General features: G+C 33.9%; 1 protein-coding gene across 5 annotated transcripts in view; it reads left to right on the plus strand.

Moving 5' to 3' along the window:
- The window catches only part of LOC105465882 (focadhesin), a 316,678-nt gene that overhangs the window by 169,463 nt on the left and 134,022 nt on the right, over window positions 1–13,193 (plus strand). For all 5 annotated transcript variants that reach the window (XM_071077854.1, XM_011714536.3, XM_071077856.1 and 2 more), the window contains exon 16: window positions 12,099–12,233. In XM_071077854.1, coding sequence (XP_070933955.1) covers window positions 12,099–12,233 — 135 coding nt within the window. The remainder of the gene's footprint in view (window positions 1–12,098; window positions 12,234–13,193) is intronic.

Genomic DNA, 13,193 nt, shown 5'->3' on the forward strand with positions numbered 1-13,193 from the left:
TTGCGGAGTTTTTACATATAGAATTTTGAACTCTTTATTATTTGCTTAGGACAGCTTTGGTTTTGCTGTACTCTCAAGAGATTTGGGTCCAAAGAGTTAGCATCTTTAATTTGCAGTGAAAAAAATCATTAAAGCCGTGGTCTACAAACTCGTGAACATGGGGTATTTGAAGACTTTCTAAGGGATAGGCAGCCATGTTAGCTTTAGTAACTACATTTCCAGATCTTCAACTTCACTATGTACTCTTCCCTGATATTTATCTGCATTAGATTAAACTGTTTCTCCTTTCCCAACTGTCCTTTCATAATTGCCTCCTTTCTACTCTACAAAAAGAAGGCATATCTCTACTGGTAAATCTTTCTTAGTTCATTGCTCTCTGGTATAAAAATTTCAGGGCATTGAACAAAGAGACAATTCAAAATATTGATTTTTGGGGAAGCATTTTTTATCAAGGCACCATCTTGCTCTTCTACTGAGACCATACCATTTCCGATTTTTTAAGCCTTTTATGTTTGGTGATTACTTACCAATATTTGTAATATTTATGTTTTGATTAATTGTATATTAGCAATAATCATAACAATGATGCAACTCAAAATTTTAAAAAACTCTTAGTCTTATGGTCATAAGAAATAAAAATAATTTTAATTTATAAATTTATTTTTGTTATAGAGGCATATGAGAGGTGACCGATAGCAGACTCTGAACCATTAAATATATTAGAATACAATTATGAAACATAACTGTAATAGAAATACAATTTCTTTTTCAAAAACATTGTTTTATTTTTTATTTTCTTATTTTTATAGATTTAGGAGGTACAAGTGCAGGATTGTCACATGACAAAAATACACTGTCGAGGAAGAAAATATATACAATTTTGGAGTGTTAGAGACATTTTTTATATAGATTTTATGAAATGAATGATGGTAGATATAAAATTGCTGTGGCATTTTATCTAATTGTATAAACTTAATAGAATGTTATAGCAATTTTATTTTAAAAAAGAAGTATTTACCATATGTTAGAAAACAAGTCTTCTATAGTCTTTATGCTTTTTAAATGCCAATTTACATGATTTTTCAAAGCTTTTTTAGGAGTTGCATGAGCAAAAAGCATTTAAAGACTCCTACCTCAGTTATGCTTTAAACTTGATTTTCTTTTATCATATGTGATTTAATTGGCCTAATTTAAATTGGTATAATTGGAAATTAAAAAGACACAAGAGTGTGTGGCACATAATTGCTCTTTAATATTATTTCCTCCAGGAACTCCTTTCTGATCTTTGCTCTCTTCCCTAACCAGGTAATCTCTCCCTCTATATCTAGTATGAATCTTCTGCAGTTTTGCTTAACAGAAGGTTTTGTAATTCATGTATCAGTCTCTACTACCTGATGCTAAGCTCCTTGAAGATAGAAAGTATGTTTTAGCAACTAACCTACTCCCCCAAAGTGCCCAGCTTAGTACCTGGTACATAGCAGTTGCTCAGTTCACATTTCTTGAACTGAAGAATAAAGAAGATAAATAATTAGTCTTATGGAAATATTAGATAACCTTAAGTTGGTTTAAGTGTCAGGGTTTCTCTTGTCTATCTCTAGTGAAAACTTATTCCTTTGCATATTTTGTAGGAATAATTTCAGAAGTTACCACTTTCAAACAAAGTTGAAAACCATGAAAGGATTTTCTTTTTTTTTTCCACTGGGGATTGGGGGTGTTATTATTTAGTTCCACTGGTATATTAAAAAAATTTTTCCACCTAGTGTCTTTATCTGTAAAGAAAGGGATTAGAAAATATGATGTCCCTGTTTCTAAAACCAGATAATCTGCATAAATGTTCTGACTTTTATCTTCATGCTTCCTTTAAGTGGAAGAGCAGTGTGGAAGGTTAAACTTTGGAATTCATTGTGAATTTGACTTTATGGCGGCAACACATCAGAATTCCTGATATTGGAACAATTCAAGTAAAATCCAGGACTTATTGCCGTCACATTTCTAATTTCCTACCTGTTTTGAAATTTTAAAGTAAATTCACTAATAAAGTCTAATATCTGGTAACTGAAAGTATAGTTTTATAACTAGCAGCTTCTGTGTCGCCTGGCAGCTTGAAACGAGAATCTCAGACTCTCCTCTAGACCTACTGAGTTAGAATCTGTAGTGTGATGAGATCCTTTCACCACAGGAGATTCAAGTGTACATTAAAGTTAAAGAAGCATTGGTCTAATCTGATTGCTCAGCTGTATCCAGTTAATAATCACATAGTCTAGTTCAGGAGTTGGCAAACCATGGCTGACTCTTCCAATCCAGCCCACTACCTTTTTTTGTAAGTAAAGTTTTATTGGAGCACAACCATGCTCATTTGTTTATGTATTGTCCATGGCTGCTTTCTTGCTACAGTGATAGAACTGAGTAGTTGTAATAGTGACCATGTCGCCCTTGAAATAAAATGTTAATTCTCTGGCCCTTGACAGAAAATGTGCTCTGCCCTGTCCTAGCTGGTGATAGGTCAGTTACCACCTTTGAGATGAGTGCTTTTTTATGCCAAGCACTATGCTAGATGCTGCGTTTGTTTGGCTGGAAAAATCTTGTTTATCCTTGTTTAAACCTTGCTTTGGGGGAACTATTTTTGTTGTGATTCACTAGCTTTCTAGCACTGAAGAACAAAGTAATTCCTAAGAAGTTTTACTAAAATGTTTCCTTTTTCTCTCTTGAACTTGTAGATTATAGGTTTTGTCTTTAGTCTTGATTTTCCTAAGAAGAAACTTGTTGGTTTCTATGAAAAGGGACCACAGGAATGTTTGTTCCTTCTTATTAGGGGGTTGTAATTAGTTGTGTGAGCCACTCAAGGCTTCTTGTTCATCTACATTCTTTGCCACGAACAGGACAAAAGTTGTTCCAACTATATTAGAAAATCATCAGAATTACTGTCATTTAGATTATAAGTGAATTTTAAAAAGGTACTTCAATATCTATTTCTCTTTTTTTCTTTCCCCCCTACAACACTGCCTTGATAATAAACTAGTCTCAGACATTAAAAGGCTGTGGAATTGCTTAAATAAACCTGTGCTAGTCATTTTAAAAAATATTTAACAACCCCTAACCCTATATTATTAGGATAAGAAAGAATGTTATTTTTCTCATTGTTTCTGCTCCATTGATTGTGTCTCCTCAAACTCTCTCTTATCCCGTTATTGTGTTTTGGTAACAGAAGCATCCTGTTTTATGAATTGTGTGCGCTGCATTAGCTTAAGAGGGCTTCACTGCGTGATGATGACTTGAGTCCTTTAATTGTGAAGGCAGTTTCTTTTACCTTCATTATGAAAAGGGCAGATAAGGCAGTTTTCATAGCCTAAAGGTTTTTTTTTATAAAGCTTTCCCTCTGTTGGAGTAAAGAATCAGGACAAAAGGAGTAGGCTGTTCTCAGGAATTTCTAGAAATAGCTTTTGAAAGTAAAATTAGGAGATAGCTCTCTGTTCCTCTGCATAAGAACAAAGTCATTTTTACAGCACAGGAATTAGAAGGAAAGGCTCTGATTCTTCTGGGGTTCACTATTTTTTTTCTATTGGTTATAACAACAATAGCTATATTTTTCAGTGTATAAAGTAGGTTTATGTACAGTGTCTCTATATGGGCTTTACTGGTAACCTTGTGCTGTACATAGAGCAGGTGTTACTAGTATTATTTCCATTTTGCAGCTGGGGAAACAGATTGAGGGAAATTGTTTACTTCACCATAGTCACATAGCTACCAAATCGGAGACCTTGATTTCTGACTTTAAAATGTACTCTTCCCAGCATACCACACTGCATAAAGTCTTCTTTAATCTGTACTGTTTAGTGTTGGTAAGATTCTTGTGGAAGAATAACATGGCAAATTGGTAAGATTCTTGTGGAAGAATGACATGGGAAAAGTATCATTCTTCCCCAGCAACAAAGTATGCATAACATAAACACTTAGGATGAAATGACTTCTTCAGTATCTTTGAGACAGACTCAGAGCATTCTGAGTCATTTGTACATAAATATTCATATATATATATATATATATATTTTTTTTTTTTTTTTTTTTTGAGATGGAGTCTTGCTCTGTCGCCCAGGCTGGAGTGCAGTGGCTGGATCTCAGCTCACTGCAAACTCTGCCTCCCGGGCTTACGCCATTCTCCTGTCTCAGCCTCCCGAGTAGCTGGGACTACAGGCACCCACCACCTCGCCCGCCTAGTTTTTTGTATTTTAGCCAGGATGATCTCGATCTCCTGATCTCGTGATCCACCCGTCTCGGCCTTCCAAAGTGCTGGGATTACAGGCTTGAGCCACCACGCCCGGCAATATTCATATTTTATATGTGGATGATTTCTAGGTATTATCCTGCATGATTGATTGATTGATTACATGTTTTGCCCCTACTTTTCAATGGTAGATTTAGCATTGTGGGGTGGCGGTTTCCTTAGAACTTTTTAAATTCCTAATCTAAAAATCACTGCATACCCATTGATTTGCATTTTTAATAATTCAACTAATTTTCACGGAATTAAATTAATATTTAAGTTAAACTTGAATGTGCTTTACAAAGAATGGCAATAGACAGCTTTTTTTTTAATTTTAAAGGAAAAAATGTCATACCTGGAAGAATGCAAGCATTAAACCATACAAACTATAGTCTAACCAATTTAATTGAGTTATATGGAAAAAATTCTCACAGGAAGTTACTTCATCATTATAATTTTATATTTATTTATTAAAACTTTCCCATATATAAGAAATAGTGGTTTAAAATGGTGATATATGGGTAAATAAAATGTATCTATTCCTTTTCCTCATTTTTCTAATATTAAATATGAATAGTAGTTATTAAACAAATATGATGTCAAGGAACTAGCAGAAGAGGTGAGACTGGAGGAATAGCTAGAAGGCAGATCATGAAAAACCTTGAAAGCCATGTTAAGTGTTTTTTCCTTGTCTCTGAATAAGTTGTTTTTTATTTTTATTGTTTTCAATATTTAAAATTTAAAAAATTTAGTTTCAGGTACATAATGGTTGTATTTATTTATGGTGTGCATGTGATGTTTTGATATAGTCACACTGTGTAATGATCAAATCAGGATAACTGGGGTATCCATCACCTCAAGCATTATAATTTCTCTGTGTTTGGAACATTTCAATTATACTCTCTTAGTTATTTTGAAAATACAAAATAACTTATTGTTAACTGTTGTCACTCTATTGTTCTATCAAATGCTAGCTCTTATTCTCAATGTATTTTTGTACCCATTAATCATTTCCGCTTTATTCCCCAGCTCCTTGCCACCCTTTGCAGCCTCTGGTAACCATCATTCTACCCCTATATTCTTTTTTTTTTTTCCACATATGAGAACATGCAACATTTGTCTTTCTTTTCCTGGCTTGTTTCACTTACCATAATGTCCTCCAGTTCCGTCTATGTTGTTGCAAATGATAGGATTCCATTATTTTTTATGGTTAAATAATATTCCATTGTGTGTATATACCACATTTTATTTATTCATTCATCTGTTGGTGGACACTTAGGTTGCTTCCAAATCTTGGCTATTGTGAATAGCGCTGCAGTAAACATGGGAATGCAGATATCTCTTTGATGTACTGATTTCCTTTCTTTTGGATATATATTCAGCAGTGGGACTGCTGGATCATATGGCAGTTCTATTTTTAGTTTTTCTGAGAAAACTCCATAGTCTTCTCCATAGTGGCTGTACTAATTTATATTCCTACCAACAGTGTACGAGGGTTCCCCTTTCTCCACATTCTCACCAGCATTCATTATTGCTGAACGTTTGGATAAAAACCATTTTAACTGTGGTGAGATAATATCTCATTGTAGTTTTAATTTGCATTTCTCTGATGATAATGAGCATTTTTCATATACCTGCTAACCATTCATATGTCTTCTATTGAGAAAAGTCTATTCAGATTTTTTGCCCAGTTTTTTGAGTGGAAATAATCTTATATCTTATTGAGTTGTTTGAGCTCCATATATATTCCGTTTATTAATTCCTTGTCAAATTTATAGTTTGCAAATATTTTCTCTTATTCTGTAGATTGTCTCCTCGCTTTGTTGATTGTTTCCTTTGCTGTGTAGAAGCTTTTTAGTTTGATGTGTGATCCTGTTTGTCCATTTTTGCTTTGATTGTCTGTACTTTGGAGGTATTACTCAAGAAATCTTTGTCCCGACTTATGTACTAGAATGTTTCCCCAATGTTTTCTTATAGTACCTTTATCCTTTCAGGTGTTAGATTTAAGTCTTTAATCCATTTTGACTTGATTTTTATGTATGGTGAGAGATAGTGGTCAAGTTTCATTCTTCTGTATATATTCACCCAGTTTTCTCAGCCCCATTTATTGAAGATTGTCCTTTCCCAATGTATGTTCTTGGCACCTTTGTCAAAAATGAGTTCACTGCAGGTATGTGCATTTATTTCTGCATTCTCTATTCTGTTATATTTGTCTATGTGTATGTTTTTACGCCAATGCCATGCTGTTTTGGTTACTATAGCTCTGTAGTATAACTTGAAGTCAGGCAGTGTGATTCCTCCAGTTTTGTTGTTTTTGCTCAGGATGGTTTTGCTTTTACTGAGTCTTCATGCTTCTGTATAAATTTTAACATTATGTTTTCTGTTATTGTGAAGAATGTAATTGTTATTTTGATAAGGATTGCATTGAATCTATAGATTGTGGACATTTTAACAATATTGATTCTTCCAATTTATGAACATGGAATATCTTTCCATTTGTTTTTTTCTATGTGTCCTCTTCATTTTCCTTCATCAATGTTTTTTAGTTTTCATTGTAGGGATCTCTCATTTCTTTGGTTAAGTTTATTCCTATGTATTTTATTTTATGTGTAGATATTGTAAATGGAATTCCTTTCTTGGTTTCTTTTTCAGATTGTTCACTGTTGGCATATAGAAATGCTACTGATTTTTGAATGTCAATTTTGTATTCTGCAACTTTCCTGAGTTTAATGGTCCTCATTTTATTTTGGTAGAGTCTCTAGGTTTTTCTAAATATGAGATCATATCATTTGGAAACAAAAATAATTTTACTTATTTTTTTCCAATTGGGATGCCCTTTCTTTCTTTTGCTTGATTGCTCTAGCTGGGATTTTCTATACTATGTTGAATAATGGTGAATGTGAGTATTCTTGTCTTGTTCCGTATCTTAATGGAAAAGCTTTCAGTTTTCCTCATTCAGTATGCTGCTAGCTGTTGATCTGTCTTATATGGTTTTTATTGTATTGAGGTATGTTCTTTCTATACCCAGTTTTTTTTTTTTTGAGAGGTTTTTTTTTTTTTTATCATGAAGGGATGTTGAATTTTATTGAATTCTTTTTCAGCATCAGTTGAAATGATCATATGGTCTTTGTCCTTCATTCTGATATAACATATTGCATTGATTGATTTGCATATGTTGAGCCATCCTTGCATCCCTGAGATGAATCCTACTTGATCATGAAGAACGATCTTTTTAATGTATTGTTGAATTTGGTGTGGTGGCATTTTGTTGAGGTTTTGCATCTGTGTTTGTCAGAGATATTGGCCTGTAGTTTTCTTTTTGTAGTGTGTCTTTGTCTGCTTTTGGTATCAGGGTAATAACGGCTTCATAGAATGGGTCTGGAAGTACTCCCTCCTCTTCTATTTTTTGGAATAATTTGAGTAGGATTGATATTAGTTCTTCTTTAAATATTTGGTAGAAATCATCAATGAAGCCATCAGATTATGGGCTTTTATTGATGGGAAACTGTTATGGCTGCAATCTCATTACTTTTTATTGGCTGATTAAGGCTTTGGATTTCTTTTTGATTCAATCTTGGTAGGCCATATGTGTCTACAAATTTATCTGTTTCTTCTGGGTTTTCCAATTTATTGTCTATAGTTGCTCATAGTCTTCTCTAATGATCGTTTGAATTTTTGTGGTATTGTACTTTGTGAATGTTTTTTGTAATGTTCCCTTTTTCATCTCTGATTTTATTTATTTGAATGTTCTCTCTTTTTTTCTTAATTAGTCTGGCTAAAGGTTTGTTGATTTTACTCATCTTTTCAAGAAACCAACTTTTCATTTCATTGATCTTTTTATTGTCTTTCAGTCTTCATTTACTTCTGCTCTGATCTTTGTTTCTTTTGTTCTACTAATTTTGGGTTTGATTTACTGTTTTCTAGTTCTTTAAGATGTATTGTTCGGTGGTTTGTTTGAAGTTTTTCTACTTTATTGATGTAAGCACTTTATTGGTATCAGCTTTCCTCTTAGTACTGCTTTTGGTGTATCCCATATGTTTTGGTATGTTTGTGTTCTTCATTTATTTCAAGGAATTTTTCACTTTCCTTTTTAATTTTTTCATTGACTGGTCTTTCAGGAGCATGTTGTTGAATTTCCATATGTTCGTATAGTTTCCAAAATTATTCTTGTTACTGATTTCTAGTTTTATTCCGTTGTGGTCAGGAAAACTACTTGATATGATTTCTATTTTTATAAATTCTTTTAGACTTGTTTCGTGGTCTATCATATGGTCTATCCTTGAGAGTATTTCATTTGCTCCTCAGCACTCTTAAGATCTTACTGCATCGTCTTTTTGTCTTAATTTTGAAAATATTGGCCGGGCACGGTGGCTCATGCCTGTAATCCCAGCACTTTGGGAGGCCGACACCAGTAGATCACCTGAGATCAGGAGTTCGAGACCAGTCTGACTAACATGGTGAAACCCCATCTCTACTAAATCCCAAAAAAAAATTAGCTGGACGTGATGGCACATGCCTGTAGTCCCAGCTACTTGGGAGGCTGAGGCAGGAGAATTGCTTGAACCCAGGAGGCAGAGGTTACAGTGAGCCGAGATTGCACCATTGCACTCCAGCTGGGCAACAAGGGTGAATCTCCATCTCAAAAAAAAAAAAAAAAGAAAAGAAGGAAAGAAAATGTTATTCTCAGTTGTTCCTTTTCAGGTAGTCTGTGTTTTTTCCCTTTAACTTTGAGGATTGTTGTTTTGTCTTTGGTGTTTAATGGTCATATTATAATGTATTAATATATAAGCTTATTTGTATTACAAGTTAAGTTAGAGAATTAATGTATTTTATTAATTTTGGAAATTCTTAGCCATTACTTTTTTGACTAGTGTTTTTTTTCTATTCTTTAAAAAAATTTATTTTGAAATTACTTTAAACTTATGGAAAGTTTAAAGGATATATACATAGAATGGAGTATTATTTGGCAATAAAAAGAAGTGAGCACTAACACATACTACAACATGGATGAACCTTGGAAAAGGTATGCTAACTGATAGAAGCCAGACACCGAAGAGCACATATTATATTATTCTATTTATAGGAAATGCCCAGAATAGGCACATTTATATAGAGAGAAAGTAGATTTGTGGTTGCCTAGATTTGAGGAGCTTAGGGGGCAATCAAGAATGATGAATGATTATGGTTTTTTTGGGAGAAGGTGATAAAAATGTTTCAAACTTGAATGTGATGGTTGTGTGGCTTTGTAAGTATACCAAAAACCAGTGAATTGTACACTTTACATGAGGAATTGTATGGTATTTGAATTATATATCAAAAGAGCTGTTGTTAAAAGAGAAAATAGATAATTATTTCATGTTTTTTTCACCCTTCTTCCCCTAATATTAACATCTTGCTTATGTAACTATAATACAGTTATTAAAACTAAGAAATTAATATTGGTGCAGTGCTGTTAACTGAATTATGGACATGTGTGTTTAAGATGTCCTTTTTCTGTTCCAGGATCCCATGTTGCATTTAGGTGTCACATTTCTTTATTAGCCCGTTTTCATACTGCTGATAAAAACATACCCAAGACTGGGCAATTTACAAAAGACAGAGGTTTAATTGGACTTACAGTTCCACGTGGCTGGGGAAGCCTCACAATCATGGCCTTTTCTTCTGCCCTAGGAGACTTTAATTGCTTGAGAATAGTGCAAAGCTCTCTTATTAGTTCCTCAGTCTCTTGGCCTTTGTCCCTGTTCTGCACTGTTTTCTTTGTTTTGCTTTGTTTTTGTTGTTGTTTTTGAGACAGAGTCTCGCTCTGTAGCCCAGGCTGAAGTGCAGTGGCATGATCTCGGCTCACTGACACCTCCGCCTCCTGGGTTCAAGCGATTTTTGTGCCCCAGCCTCCCCAGTAGCTGGGGCATATACCTCCACGCCTGGCTAATTTTTGTATTTTTAGTAGAGAGGGGGTTTCACCATGTTGGCCAGGCTGGTCTCGAATTCCTGACCTCAAGTGATCCACCCACCTTGGCCCCCCAAAGTGCTGGGATTACAGGCATGAGCCACTACGCCAGGCCCAAATGAATTTGTTAAGAATAGCTTTTAAATTGTTTTGTATTTCTTAACTTGAAATCCCTATAGCCTGCCTTTTCTTTTAGATTTGGTTCTGACTGCTTTGATATTCTAGGTATTCTGTGATCTACCAGCCTTTCCCCACCAATACTCATGCTTTTGTACCTACAACATGTTTTGTGTTTGACTTGTGCTTTCCATTTTCTTGTGGCATGGCTGTGTGATTTCTGTTCATTCTTTCTTCAAGTCTCTTCCCAAGCCTTATCGTCTCTTGATACCCTCCCTGATGACTCCCGCCCACTGACTTATCTTTCCTCTATAGATTCCTCTTGAAACTATTTTCTGTTGAAATAGTTTAAAATCATATCATGTACCTTTTTGTTTCCAATAATTTAGAATGATGTGTCTTTTTCTTCCTTTACAATAAGGTGTCAAGTTTTTGAAGGATTAGATCATCCTTATATTTTATTGTTTCTCTGAGTACTGTGTACCACTCTGGGTATGCAACTGTGCTGAATTGATAGCTTTTAGAGAATTGGTTTGGGTTTTTTTTCAAATGCTGATGATTTATAATATCAGAGTTACTTCTTTGTGTAAATGTGCCTACTGTCATGCCTGGTCTACAGTACTGCCCTTAGGAAAGGTTAGTTGAACCCAAATCGTGTAGGGGATCCCAAATCAAAGAGTATTTATTATTCTACTGTTTCACGGGAAGTATAAAGTAATAGCAAATGCACTGAATCCAGGTTTTCTCAGAAATACTCTGTCTACTGTCTTTTCTTTGAACCTCTTCTTAATCTGTCTCCTTAAGTATATATTACTAATTTATCTTTGACATTTTTAAATTTACTACCTTATGTAGTTTTTCTAAATAATTTATACTTGTAGATAGAGAATAATTGTATGTGTTAATTACAGCTTAAAAGAAGAGATTGGAGTATTTTAGAAAGATTAATTCTTGTTAAAGCCTATCTAATTGATCTGTGTTTGCATTCTTCCTATCTGAGTCTCAAAATTTTCATAAAACGTCTATCAGTGAAAATATCATCAGTGTTAGCTGGAATTGAACTTAAGAACACATTTGACTATCCATAAAACCAGATATTGAAATGAATGAAGAACCCCTGGCTTAAGAAAATGGGGTCAAATTAGAAATGATATAACATTTTTGCTGGGCTTTAGATTTATTTTATCATTAATGACCTCTTAAAAAACCAGAATTGACTTTTAAAACGTCTTAAATTATTATGTTAAATACTACAGTTATTCTCCTGCCTCTTAAAAGCTTGTAAGGTGATTTGAGAATGTTTGATTTATATATGTTAACACTCCAGTTTTCTGAGTGGTGATATTGTTTCAACAGCCTGAAAAACTCTAAAAAATGTGGAAACCTGGCTTTAGAAAGAAATGTGCTAGCATTGTCTTACCCACTTTGTTTCAGGGACTGGTTCTTAAACAATGTATATAGCTAGATAATCTGGAGTTAATTTTGTGTGTGTCAGTGAGAGTGAGAGCTTATGTGCTTAGGAGAGAGTTATTTACTTGGTTAACTAAAAGCAAAGTAGTAAAAAAGCAATTGTGTGAGGCAAGCACAACTTCAACAGTTTACATTGGTTTAAGTAATTTCATTTGAGGGGTGGTACCTTATTAAATCCTATCTTCTAGGCATAGTCTTATTTTTTTCCTAAGTTTCCTTATAATAAAATATAGTACTCTTACTTAATGGCTTTATATATATTGGGGTCTTATTCGGTGTTGACCTTTTTTATTTGCTTCACAGGTTGTTTGCATTCGCTCTACTTGGAATGCTCTCTCTCCAAAGCTAAGTTGTGACACAAGACCTCTCATTCTGAAGACACTGAGTGAACTATTTTCTCTGGTTCCTTCTTTAACAGTCAATACAACTGAATATGAGGTATGCATTTGGAGCTCAACACATTGCCTGCTTCTTCATTGGAAAGATGTGTGTTATAATAGCTTTTGGAATAAATATTCCTAATCTTTTGTTGTTGTTCTGAGACCATGTTGATATGTTTATGGACTCTTAGGAGTAGAAGGATAGCTCCTCATCAATCTTATGTCTAAAACTTATTTACATAAAGGATACCACCTTTTAATTATGAGCGTATTGTCAAGATTTTAAAGTCATTGTCCTAAAACTAGTGTTTCCAAAATAATAGAATTCATAAAGCCAACAATTTAAAATCATTTTTTTAATGTTTTAAATTCTAAAAAATAAGCCACAAAGACATTAATAAAGGCAGGACAGACTCTCCGAACTTTGTGAATTACTCAGTGTTTGTCATTCTAATGAGTTGAAATACTTGGTGGAAGATTCTTTGTAATAAGATTCATATATTAGTGCTTAATATTTTCTTCATTATCTCTTCTTTGAGTGAAATGCATCAGAGGGTAGTGAATTACATTTATGCCTCTACGTTTGTAAGCCATGTTTTTTTTCATGCTTGCCTTTTTCCTTTTCCCTCAAAGAGCAGCTGTTGATTTTCACTTGCAGTCTTGTTGAACTTCTCGTTTGATTTAGTTTTTCACAGACTTTGATAAACTGCCATTCCAGCCATCAGATTCCAATAATAGTCCCTTATATATGTTAGATCATCTGATTAAGACAGGCTTAGAAGATACTTCCGCTCATTCTAAATGCTGCACAATGAATAAAATCAAATTTATCCTTACTGGCTATACAATACCTATCACAGTACCTGGTGCATAATCTGTATGTAGTAAGTAGTTGTTGAATGAATGAATCAATACAGGATATTTTAGTTTATTCTTACATGTAGCCTTTTTTTTTAGGGTCTTAAAAAAAGAATCAGTTTGTGACTCTGAGTATATAGTTCACCAACATTCTTTCTTA

This window comes from Macaca nemestrina, chromosome 14, assembly GCF_043159975.1.
Source record: "Macaca nemestrina isolate mMacNem1 chromosome 14, mMacNem.hap1, whole genome shotgun sequence".
NCBI classification, from domain to species: domain Eukaryota; kingdom Metazoa; phylum Chordata; class Mammalia; order Primates; family Cercopithecidae; genus Macaca; species Macaca nemestrina.